General features: G+C 34.9%; 1 protein-coding gene across 1 annotated transcript; it reads left to right on the top strand.

Annotated features, from left to right (window-relative positions):
* The first annotated feature begins 11,553 nt into the window (after positions 1-11,553).
* Positions 11,554-13,017, top strand: LOC100251746 (shewanella-like protein phosphatase 2). Its single transcript, XM_002269724.5, has one exon. The coding sequence runs from the start codon at positions 11,655-11,657 to the stop codon at positions 12,858-12,860; it is 1,206 nt and encodes a 401-aa protein (XP_002269760.1). The 5' UTR covers positions 11,554-11,654; the 3' UTR covers positions 12,861-13,017.
* The last annotated feature ends 907 nt before the right edge of the window (positions 13,018-13,924 follow it).

Genomic DNA, 13,924 nt, shown 5'->3' with positions numbered 1-13,924 from the left:
TCTAACCTCATGAGTCTTATAATCATGAAGCACTCTATTCCAAATACCATCAGGGGTGTAATGCCTGAGGAGGAAAATGCTAAGAGTTTCCTAAGCCAAATAATAGACTGATTCGTTGGATATGAAAATGTCGAAACAAGCACTATTTTTTCTAAGCTTGTTTCAATGCGGTTCAAAGGCAAAGGGAACATAAGAAAGTACATTATGGAAATGTCTAATCTTGTTACTCGACTAAGAACACTACAGTTGGAGTTGTCTGATGACATCCTTGTGCATTTAGTCTTGATATTTCTCCCTACACAATTTAGTCCTTTTAAGATAAGTTATAATACTCAAAAGGAAAAATGGACTCTTAATGAGCTCATTGCTCAATGTGTGCAAAAAGAAGAGATATTGAAACAAGAAAAGATAGAAAGTGCTCACTTAACTACTACCTATCATGACAATGTTGCCAATAGGGAAAAAAAAAATAACAATAGCAGTAAAAGAAAAAGAGTTGCAGACAATGAGACCTTACAACCTAAGGTGCAATAGAAATATGATAAAGTCATCACTTGTTTCTTTTGCAAGAAAAGTGGACATGTGAAGAATAATTGTCCTAAGTATGTAAAATGACTCGTCAAAAAGAGTAAACTTCATAACTTTGTTTGCTTTGAATTTAATTGGGCTTTAATACCGAGTCACACTTGTGGATAGATACTTGTGCAACTACTCACATAAGTGTGACAATGCAAGGTTGTTTAATGAGTCGACTATCAATTGATGCTGAAAAATTCATCTATATGAGAAATGAAAACAAAGCTCTTGTTGAGACAATTGGTTTATTTAGATTGCAATTAGAATATGGTTGTTATTTGGATTTAGATGAGGCCTTTTATGTACTGTCATTTAGATGGAATTTGGTATTTGTTTCTCGTTTGGACAAATCTAGCTACTCTTATTCATTTGGAAATGGAAAAATGAGTCTTTTTCAATATTCAAATATAATTGGTACAGGTTCTTTGGTTAATAATCTATATAAATTGGATATTAATGTCTCACATATTTATGAATCCTTGCATGCAAGTAATTGTGGTTCAAAACGTAAATTAACCGATGAAAATTCTTCCATGTTATGGCACAAACGTTTAAGAGATATTTCTAAACAAATGATTTAAAGACTTATGTCAGAAGGAATTATTAATTCCCTTAACTTTTCAAATTTGAAAATATGCATTAAATTCATTAAGGAAACGCAAACAAACATTAGAAAAATTGGTGCCAACAAGAGTTTAGGTGTTTTGGAATTAGTTCATATTGATATTTATGGTTCATTCCCTATGGCTTATTGGAATGGTCAACAATATTTTATTACTTTCATAGATGATTATTCTCATTATGGGTACTTATACTTGATTCATGAGAAGTCTCAATCGTTTGAGGTTTTCAAATCTTATAAAGCTGAAGTTGAAAATCAACTTGGAAAGAAAATTAAAGTCGTTCAATCTATCTGTGGTGGTGTAGATATGATGGATCAAGTGAATAACGTCCAGGCCCTTTTACAAGATACTTATAGGAATGTGACATTGTTCCTCAATATACCATGCCAAGGATTCCAAGTCAAAACGGTGTAACCGAGAGACGAAACTGAACCTTGAAGGATATAGTGAGAAGTATGATAAATCATTCTTCTTTGTCACAATCACTTTGGAGAGAAGCCATAAAAACTGTAGTTTATATCCTTAATCGAGTTCCAAGCAAAACAGTAACTCAAACCCCATATGAGCTATGGACTGTAAAGAAGCTTAGTATTATGCATCTTCATGTTTGGGGTTATCCAGCTGAGGTAAGGCCATAAAAGCCTAATGAAAGAAAACTGGACCTAAGAACAGTAAGCTACTACTTTATTAGGTACTCAAAAAGGTCAAAGTGTTTTAAGTTTTATGATCTCTCAAGCATGGTTGAAAATGTCGGGTTTTTTCATCGAAATTTCGGTGAAATTTCGTGTTTCAGGGGTCGGCGAAACGAAATAAGGGGGCGAAATGTCGACGAAAGAAATATCCGTAAATTTCGCCAAAAATCAGAGAAATTTTAGTAAAAAGAGAAATATTGGCGATTTTTTGAAAAAATTGCCTCCAATTGGAAAATTTCGAAGAAATTTCCTTTTGTTACGATTTATTTCGGCGATTTTTTGTCGATTTTTTTAAAAAATTGGCGCCTTGCACCTACTGCTGATCCAATGGCTCCCAACTTCCCCACGTTGATCTGACGGTCCAGATTTGGTCCGAGCTCCAAAGGTTAATTTCATGTGCATCTAATGGTCCAAATTGAAACTGGATATGATCCAACGACCAGAATTGAATCCCAACGGCTATGCGATGATCCAATGGTCAGATTTCGATCAAATGGCCAATTTTGTTTTCCAACGGTAAAATGAGATTCCAATAGCTATTTTGGCCCAATTTTTTTTTCTCTATAAATAGCTCATTTTCACCAATTTCATCCACATTTCATATTTGATCTCTCATTGCTCCCAAGGTTACTCATTTTGTTTTTAAGGTATGTTTGTTTTAAATTTTTATTATTTTGTATTGAAGTGTAATTAATTAGTATATTATTTAAATCTTCAATTTTATTTATTTTCCTTTCATTTGTCATGAATTAGTACATCAATGTTTTTTCTTTTCATTTGTAATTAATTAGTACATTTTTTAAATCTTGAATGAATTAGTAGATTTTCATAGAATTAATTTAGTTTAGTTAATTTATTAACTCAATTAACAATATTAGTAGCTTCCCATTTTTTTCATTTTTTTTTATTTTCAATCGTAATTAATTAGTACATTTTTTAAATCTTGAATGAATTAGTAGATTTTCATAGAATTAATTTATTTAGTTAATTTATTAACTTAATTAACAATATTAGTAGCTTCCCAATTTTTTCAATTTTTTTATATTTTCAATCGTAATTAATTAGTACATTTGAATTAATTAATACATTTTTTAACTCTTGAATGAATTAATAGATTTTCATATAATTAATTTAGCTTAGTTAATTTATTAACTTAATTAACAATATTAGTAGCTTTCCCATTTTTTCAATTTTTTTTTTATATTTTCAATCGTAATTAATTAGTATATTTGAATTAATTAATAATTTTTTAACTCTTGAATGAATTAATAGATTTTCTTATAATTAATTTAGCTTAGTTAATTTATTAACTTAATTAACAATATTAATAGCTTCCCAATTTCTTTATTTTTTTTCTTTTCAATTGTAATTAATTAGTACATTTGCAATAAGTTTGATTAACATGATTACTATATTTGCAATAAGTTTATTTTTAATTACTTTTTTTAATTTAAATTTTTATTCAATTGTAATGAAATAGTATATGTTCAATAGATTTGCAATGGCTAGTGGAAGTGGAAGTGGAGGTGGAGGTAGAGGTAGATGTGGAGATGGAGGTGGTGGGAGTGGCACATTCGGCCGGATTTAGATTATAAGTATTGTTCACCATTAGAGGGAAACCGAAATGAGACAATTTGTAATTTTTGTGGGCTAGTGATGAAGAGTGGAGGCATTAGTTGATTCAAGTATCATTTAGCGCATAGAGACCCGAATAACAACACCAAAAAGTGTCTTTCAGTGCCACCTGAAGTGAAAGAAGAGATACGGTCACAGATAATAGGTCAACATTCGTGAAAGCAAGGAAGTTGTTGATGAAAAAGTTTAACTTATATTGGACCCCATGTGCGACACACTGCATTGACTTGATGTTTGAAGACATTGGGAAAAGACCTAGTACTGAAAAGGTAATACGCAATGGCCGCAAAATAACTAACTTCATTTACAATCATTGTTGGTTACTTGCAGAAATGAGAAAGTACTGTGGTGGAGACATTGTTCAACCAGGAGCTACAAGGTTTGCTACAAACTATATTGCTCTTGAAAGTCTTCTTTTAAAAAAATGGTTGATTTGAAGAAATTGTTTATGAGTGATGAATGGGCACTACACAAGTTTAGTCGGACAAACATTGGACGAGATATAGAGAAACTAATGTTTGATTATCCGTATTGGGATAGAGTGAAACATGTTGTTTCATACTTTGAGCCACTATACGTGGTGCTTTGAATCATGGATTCAAAAGTTGTTCCAACAATGTCGTTTGTGTACGAGCTTATGCAAGTGATGAAAGAAAACCTCAATCGTCAACAAGTTGGCGATTGGATCTTCAAAATACTTAAAGATCGTTGGAAGAAAACACTAAAACATCCACTTCATGCAGCAAGTACTTAATTTTCATCAATTGTTACTTTGATTTTATTTCATTTTCTCTTACACAATACTAAATCTACCTAATTTTATTGTAGCATACTTCTTGAATCCAAGGTTTCAATATAGGCGTGGAGTTAGTAGTGATCCAGATTTAATTCAAGAAGTCCATGAAGTATTTGCTAAATTAGACCCAAATGCTAAATCGATTGGTCAATTTGGAAATGAGGTAAATAAGAAACTCTTATTTTACTCAAATCTTTTATTTCATTCATCATTTTATTTGAACATTTACTAACAAATATGATATTAACAATTTAAATTATGAATACATAGTTTGTGCTTTTTCGAGATGCAAAGAGAGGATTCAGTTATCGAGTGGCGGTTGCATCAAAGTCAACCATGGTGCCCGATAAGTACTATTTCTTAATAGAAAAAAAATTGATTATCATTATTGTAAATTCATCACATAAGTATTTATATAATTATGAATTCTCTTGCAGCTAAATGGTGGTTCATGTATGGGAACCAAACACCTACATTGAGAAATTTGGCCATTAAAGTTCTCTCACACACTATGTCATCTTCTGCTTGTGAGAGAAATTGGAGCACATTTGCTTTAATCCACACAAAGCAACGCAATCGTTTGGCTTACTCCAGACTACAATAATTAGTTTTCTGTTACTACAATATGAAGCTAAAGTTACGTGATATAGAGGCAGAAAATGATCGAGTTGCTGAGAAATATTACCTTGATCTTCTTGACATTTCAACCGAGGTGGGTGAAGAATAAGAGAATCAGTTATTCCAATGGGTCAAGCCTATACACTTAGATGATAAAATTGGTAATCCTGATCCACGAATTGCTGCTCATGCTCGAGAATTTGGAGTTGATGTTGAACGTGTGTTGTCCGAAGAAGTTCAGAGTGAAAGTTTTAGCAAAGATACTAAGGATTCATTTTAAGGGGCATTGAATTCCCACCAAGAGGTTGACTCCACAAGTATTGGCCAAAGTAATAGACCTGGTACTATTGGTATTTCAACTTCTGGTTATGATAGTTCAAGAGGTGGAACTAATGATGGAAGTGATCACACAGGAGGAGATATTGGGGAACGCCAACAAAGTCAATATCCAATGAGTCAATTCACCTACGAAAATGATTTCACGCATTGCAGACAAGATGAAAACCATAGCTCTAGAAAGGTTGGTCCAGGTATACGAGCTATTGGGAAGCCATACAGAGGAAGAGAATGGATGATGACTCCATATAACAAGGAGTTATTTTCAGGGAGTTTTGAATCTATGAGTATAGGAACTCAATTTAGTGACTCCTCAAATGAGGCTAACGTTTACCCTCCTTATGTGATGGGTTATGGTCAATCTTCAAGTTCAACTGATGAAGAGTATGGTATGTTGAGCTACCCCTCTACTGCACAGATGTCATACCAAGTTCCATATAAAATGCAAGGAGGATTTGACATGAACACATGGGTCAATCTCGAGTATCCTATCCATGTAGAGGCAGTGGGCAGGACTCAAGAGATATATGCATGGCATATTAGAATTTTTAACCAATATTATCGAGGCTCAATGAGTTGGTACCAATATTGTCTCCAACAGCAAGACGAGGTTCCTTCATCTACCAATTTCATTGAACCACATCGATCCTCATTTTGGTACTAAAGGGTCATTGCAATGTAATATGTACAAATTATTGATATTTAATTAAATCAAGTCTTTCATGAAGCTTCATAATGAGTGTACATTTACAAAATTCACATTTCTTATCGACCGACATGATATAATTACATTTAATATCGCAAATTATATCATACATATATCAAATTCTTCAACAAAACAACTTTTAATTGTCTATTATATTTCTAATTACATTACTATGAGGGCATACCAATTTTTTTTTCCAAAATATCCGCCAATATTTTTGCGATATATTCGATATATCCGTAAAATCAAGTTACCGATATATCCGTAATTACCGATATTTTCATCATTGCTCTCAAGCAAATCCTTTTTTGAGACAAGCAATGCTAAATTAATTGAGGATGTTGAATATGGTAGGAGTACTAGACCGAGGAGCTTTGTCTTTGAAGATGAATATGTTATTATTCCTATAGTTACAATTGAAATTGATCAAGTAAGTTTTCTTGATTTTATTCAGGATGCAAATTCAGAAAATCTAGACATTCCTGAGTTGCCTTCTACTCATAATGAAGAACCATCTCTTATTCATGAGGAAGAACACTAACAACCTCAATTGGAAGTGTCATTAAGGAAATCCATTAGGGAGAGGAGAACAGTGATTCTAGATGATCATATTATGCATCTCCAAGAACATGAGTTTAATATGGGACTAGAAGATGATCTAATATCTTTCAGTCAAGCCAAACAAAGTGTAAACTCCTAGAAATAGATAGAACCATGAAATATGAGATGAAATCAATGAAAAACAATGATGTTTGGGATCTTGTCGAATTGCCTAAATGAGCAAAACTTATTAGTTGTAAATGGATTTATAAAACCAAGCAGGATTGAAAAGGCAATGTCAAAATATATAAGACACGTCTAGTCGCCAAAGGTTTCACTCAAAAGAAAGACATTGATTATAAAGAGACTTTCTCTCTATTTTCAACGAAAAACTTTTTTAGAATCATTATGGCACTTGTAGCTTATTATGATTTGGAGTTACATCATATGGATATGAAAATTGCATTTCTCAATGGTGACATTGAAGAAACCATATACATGGTGCAACTAGAGAATTTTGAATCCAAAGAGTCAAAACATCTAGTATGCAAATTAAAGAAATCCATTATAATTTAAAGCAAACATCTCGTTAATGGTATCGAAAGTTTGATCAAGTGATTACCTCTTTTGGTTTTAAGAAAAAACATTGATGATCAATGTATTTATCAAAAGATCAGTGAGAGTAAATTTATTATTTTGGTGTTATATGTCAACGATATTTTGCTAGCAAGCAATGATATAGGCTTGTTGCATGAAACTAAGAGATTTCTTTCAAATAATTTTGAAATGAAAGATCATGGTAAAGCATCATTTGTGTTGGGCATGCAGATTTATCGAGATCGCTCTCATGGTATTCTTGGCTTATCACAAAAGGCATATATTGATAAAGTGCTTAGTAGATTTGACATGAAGGATTGTGCACCAGAAGATAACCCCATTGATAAGGGTGATAAATTCAATTTAATTCAATTCCTAAAGAACAAAATTGAGAAAAAAAGATATGGAAAATATATGTTATACATCAGTAGTAGGGAGTTTCATGTATGTTCAAGTTTGTACGCGTTTGAATATTGCATACGTAGTTGGTATACTTGGAAGATATTTAAGTAACCTATAAATGATCCATTGGAAGGCAACAAAACAGGTCATGTAGTATCTATAGAGAACAAAAGATTTCATGCTCACATATCAGAGATCTGATCATTTAGATATCATAAGGTATTTCGACTCCGACTTTGTTGGCTACATTAATCGCAGAAGATCCACTTCTGACTATGTTTTTATATTAGTGTAAGGAGTTGTCTCTTGGAAGAGTGTTAAGTAATCACTCATAGCTACTTCCACCATGGAAGTAGAACTTATAGCTTGTTATGAGTCATCGAACCAAGCAATATGGCTATGGAATTTTATCATTGGATTGTGCATTGTTGATGACATTGAGATACCATTAAGGATAAACTATAATAACAATGCTACAAAATTATATTCCAAGAACAACATAAACTCATCAAAATCAAAGCATATTGACTTGAAGTTTTTGGTTGTTAAGAAGAGAGTTCAGAGTTTTCAGATGTCTATTGAACATACTAGTACAAACTTCATGATTGTAGATCCGCTTACCAAAGGTGTACCACCTAAAGTGTTTCATGAGCATGTGGCTCGTATGAGTGTGGTTCATTTTGGTGATGTGCTTGTGTAGTGGGAGTTTGTTGATTGATGTTCATTAATTAATGACATGTCTTTCTAATCAGACTTAAGTCTTATTCCTGTTTTGCTTATTGAAAACTCTTAAATAAAGTTATATTATTTCAATTGTAGTTTTGCATAAAGTTTGAAAGTGTGTTGAACTTTTTTAAGTTATAAAGTTGGACCAATTGGAAACAGGCATGATATGGATCACATTACATGAAATTTTCATGCTACACATCCATACTTGATCTATGTCGTTGTTTGTATTAATGTGGTAGTCATTGATGGGTCTAGTTATGAAACATGTAAAGAAGATTGTTTTGGTTCTATATTGGTATAATTGATGGACCAGATTGTTTTGAGATGCTTATAGTTAAAATAGCAAATATTGAGCTCATTTTTGTAATGTTCAATTATTTAATGACATATGTGGCCCAAGTGAGAGATTGTTGTATATTTTGGTAATTATGGGTCTACATATTAACACATTGTATATTAAGTTATCTTATTATTTGGGTTTAATTAAATGTGATCAATTAACTTAATGATGAGTCTTTAAAGCATCTCTATATATATGGACTATATGGATTTTGCAATGTGTAGAGACCAATTTTATTTTATTTATTAATGATGGACCAATAAATAAAATAAAATAATAAGGGGTATAAATAGGATTATGGTCCCTAATCTAAACGAGAGGAGATAGAAAATTTGTTAATTATTCATATCCCATTAGTGAGTGATTTTAAAGTTGCAATACTCGTTTTAGACGTAGAAGACAAAACCTAAGTATATAATTTTAATGGATTCAAGTATGTCTTCCGATATTATTATCCTATAGATTTAACATGAGATTTTGGCGTATGTTTAGATGATAAGATTTTGTAATCATTTTGTATGATTTGTGATTTTCCAACAAGTCTAACCAATGTTAGATAGCACGTGATAAACTCATAAGGATGTTTTATGCTAATGAAACAATTTTCTATCTTGGGTTTTGTTTCTCATATGTGCTCACGAGCATAATGATATTCGATTTTTGTGCCCCATGAGTTTGGTATCTGCTTGAGCGGTCTTGTCAAATGACTCTTGTCAACTTGTCTTGCAGATTGATTAGCTTAGGACTTGTCATTCAAGGCGGTTCGGGACGGGTCGCCCCCATCCCAACCCCGCCCCGTTTATTAAAAACAATTCTCATCCCCGTCCCGTTTAAAATATTAAACGGGGCGGGGCGGGTATGGGAAATTCTCATACTCGTCCTGCCCCGCCCCGTTTTGTTTTTTTCAACATACATCATTGGGAATCATATTGATGGTACAAATCATATTGATGGTACACCACGGCAATCTGAGCTGAGATTGTAGTGATGGTGAGCGGCTCTGTTCTGTACCAAAAGAACTGGTTTAGAAACGAGAGGAGCATGCACGAGACCATCCCAAGAACCCATATTCGGAAGGTGAGCACTGGCAGAGAAGGGTCATCTGTGGTAGGCACGGTCAAAGCCACATGTTTGATTGATGAGTTCTCTTCGTCTGGATCAGGTTTCAATGAAGAAGACGATGGCTCCAAGCTCGAATCATCGCCCTTCGATACTACAGAAAATAGAGAGATAGAGAATGTTAATTATCTTTTGCAAAGATGTGAAGAAGAAGAAGAAGAACAGAGGACTTACTAAGAGGGGAGGTGATTTCGTTTAATATACTTTAATATACCCAAAAGGAAGAAGAAACTAGGATTCGCTTGAGGTGAAGGATTTGGAAGGTTTGGACCGTTCTTCATTCCCTTTCTCCAAAAAACACATATGAAAAATGTCATTTTCGTAATTACATGTGAAAATTGGTGCCAATTATTCCCCCCGACACTTACAATGCAACTTGTCAACTTCTAATCACAACCCACCAAAGACTCCCAAACCCCAACTCACAGTCACCAATCACTCTAAAAACCCTAACCCCATCACCACAAACCATGCCACACTGCCCAAGTCTGGTTCTTCTCTCAATCTTTCTGAGTATCTTTCTCATTTTCATTTTTGAGATTGAATCATGAGCTGAGAATTTGATGGAATTGTTATGGTTCTGGGGTGGACTTATGCATTTTTTTTATCCTGGATCCTCATGTTCTTGGCTTGAAAAGTAGTTTTGGTTTCTGGGGTTTTGGTTTTCTTTGTTCCTGATCTTGTTTCATTTTTCAATTTGGGTGTTTTTGTTGTTGGTCTTCACTCCAATCCCTGCTTTTGTCATTTTGATGAAGTCCTGTTTGAGTTCATTGCTCAATCTATTATCTTTATGTTTATTTTTAATTTTTTTTTTCTATAATTTGATTATGGGTTGCTCTGAAAGCAGATGTATAGTTGAAGAATGGTACAAATCATATTGATGGTACACCATTGGGAATTTTATATGTAAACGGGGCAGGACGGGGTGGGATGGGGTAATACCCGAACCCGCCCCGAGTTTTAAAAAAAAATCTCATACCCGTCCCAAACTGTTTATTAAATTTAAACCCCGTCCCATTAGGGGCAAAGCGGAGCGGGGCGGGGCGGGTACCCGAAAAAACCCGCCCCGTTGCCATCCCTAATCGATAATACTTGAGTCTTAACCAATCACTATTATTTATCCATATATAAAAGCATTTGGCTTTGTGGGCGCTATGGAAATGTTTGGATTTGTCTTCGTAGGCTTAGAAGCACTATTAATCGATAACATATACTTTTTGAGTCTAATTATTCTAATGCTTTTACATCCGAATTAGGTTGCCCGATAAGTCTTGACCCAGTAACCCATACCCTACTATTGTTGGTACCTCCACTAACATTTTGGGAAAATTCACCACAACCCATTTGTCACTGTTTTTAAATGTGTATTTAGATTGGATTAATTTAATTTTGTATTGCATGGTAAAAAAATTAATTTTATTCACCTTCATTACTTATTTGAATTACTAATTAAAAATAAGGATATGAATAAAAAAATTATTTTCATTAAAATCAAAATCCATTCTCATTAATATTTAAATTTCTCATTTCCATGTAGTGTTTGGTTTACTATCATTCTTATTTCTATTTTCATTTTAAATAATAATGATAGGAAAAAGATAGAAAGACATCATTTTTTTTAAGCTTTTATTTTAGAAACCTCTATTATTTTTTAATATATTGATAACTTTGATAAATTGTCTTCAAGTTCCTCAAATTTTCTTCACTATAATAATAGTAATAATTTTTTTTTATTTTTTTATTTTTAAGTTCAAACATTAGAACAAAGCACGTCAATCAAGGGTTTTATGCAAAAGGCCTCCAAGCATCCAACCAAACGCGACCTAGACATTTGCAAATGAGGAATAGGTAACGCGGGCATTCATAAATCATAAGGTGGAATGAAGCATTGAAGACATTCAAGACTCTGTCTGAGGGGGGAGAGAGAGAGCGAGAGAGAGCGAAGATGGAAGAGGAAATATGCCGAGACCTCCCTCTTGTTCTCTCCTCTTTCGTTGACACGTTCGTTGACTTCTCTGTAAGCGGCCTTTTCTTACCCCAATCCTCTAACCCGAACCCTAACCCTAACCCTAACCCTAATTCTTCTTCTGATACCGATCCTCTGCCCTCATCCCCAAAGTTAGCTACCAGGTACCCTGCTCCCGATCGTCTCATCGCGGTGGGCGATCTTCATGGAGATCTTCAGAAGTCGAAGGAAGCCCTAAGGCTTGCTGCCCTTATCGACGCTTCTGATCGATGGACAGGCCGGACCGCCACAGTGGTCCAGATCGGGGACGTGCTCGATCGCGGCGGGGACGAGCTGAAGATTCTGTATTTTCTCGAGAAATTGAAGCGGGAGGCCGAGAAAAGCGGCGGAACTATCATTACTATGAACGGAAATCATGAGATCATGAACGTGGATGGCGATTTTAGGTTTGTTACCCAAGCGGGTCTGGATGAGTTTAGGGTTTGGGCTGATTGGTTTTGTATTGGCAATGCAATGAAGAGTCTCTGTGATGGGTTGGAAAAACCCAAAGACCCATTTTTTGGTATTCCTTTGAAGTTTCTTGGTGTTAAGGAAGAATTATATCATAGCATTCGATGTAGAATTGCCGCATTACGCCCAGAAGGTCCCATTTCGGTTCGGTTTTTATCGCAAAATCAGACAGTTGTGGTTGTGGGTGATTCGGTTTTCGTTCATGGAGGTTTGCTGCCTAAACATGTTTTCTACGGGTTGGAACGAATCAATGAAGAGGTGAGGGATTGGATTAATGGGTTGAAGGGGAGATTTTCACCTGGTTATCTCAGAGGCAAGCATTCAATGGTTTGGTTGAGGAAGTTTTCTCATGAATTGGCACAAAATTGTGACTGTTCAACTCTTGAGCATGTTCTTGCTACGATTCCAGGTGCAAAGAGGATGATCATGGGTCATACCATTCAAGAAACTGGAATTAATGGTGCTTGTGGTAACCGAGCCATTCGGATTGATGTGGGTATGTCCAAGGGGTGTATTAACGGACTGCCTGAAGTTTTAGAGATTATTGGGAATTCGGAGTTGCGGGTCCTGACATCGAATCCATCATACAGGGACAGACTAGAAGCTGATAGAAAGGGCGGGCTTGGTCTTCTGCTTCCTGAGCATGGACCGCGACAAGTGGAAGTGAAGGCGTAACATTGAAGAGAATTTGAACTCAAGGGAGCTCCTTTTCAAGGAACCGTTTGAGAATTTTATAGCTTGTTCATAGGAACTGATAATTCAATATTCATGGTGGAGTGGGTTCCAGAATTGTAAATCATTGCCAATCAAAATTTTTTTTTTTTATCAGTAAGTAATATGTGTTTTGCAAAAGAGGCACTAAAGAAGCGACTCAAATAGATAGAGTGTAGAACAACTCCCCCCCCCCTTACAAAAGAACCCAAGCCATTAAGAAAGCACAAAAAACCCTCTCCCTTAACGCATACACATCCATTCAATAAAATCTATTAAGGTCGAAGGACCATCTTTTATCCACAATTTCGTTTCCTACCAAAGTAAATAAACAAAAGAAATTTTCAGCTTTTGAATGGACAACACACCGTCCTCAAAAGCAATTGAATTCCTAGCCTTTCAAATAACCCAAAACAAGCATGACGGCCCCAAAAGTCATGCCACCTTCCTCTTCTTGCCCACAAAGGAGCATCTCCAACCTATGAGAGTTTCCTTAATCGAATGCGGAAATACCTAAGATACTCCAAAAAAAAAAGAGGAGCAAAGTTCACATCTCCCTTGTTCTTTCACAATGAAGAAGCAGGTGGTCAATCGACTTCCCACACTTTTGGCAAAGAAAACACCTATTTGCCAAAACCCAACCCTTTTTTTGTAAACGATCCAAAGTCAAAATTCTACCCCCACGAAGCCTCCCACACAAAGAAGCTAATCTTGGGCTGAGCACATGACCTCCAAATAATCTTTGAAGGGAACAAAGCAGAAGATACCGGCTGCAGTGGCTTATACAAGGACTTAACAGAAAAAACACCATCCTTTGATTTCACCCATCTCACCCTATCCTCCTCATCCACCCTCACCATCTTCCCTTCCAAATAACAAAGTAACCTTCTCACTTCTTCCATCTCACAATCATTAAACAGCCTATTGAAAGTAGGAGTCCAACTTCCCCTCCTATCCCCCTCGGTTGTCCAAACTTCATTTACCCAAGCCTCTTTTGACGTTGCTAAGGCAAATAGTGAAAGGAAAGC

The sequence above is a fragment of the Vitis vinifera genome, chromosome 5 (assembly GCF_030704535.1).
Source record: "Vitis vinifera cultivar Pinot Noir 40024 chromosome 5, ASM3070453v1".
NCBI lineage: Eukaryota > Viridiplantae > Streptophyta > Magnoliopsida > Vitales > Vitaceae > Vitis > Vitis vinifera.
The sequence above is the reverse complement of the archived record's forward strand: the minus strand, read 5'-3'. Positions and strand labels throughout refer to the sequence as shown.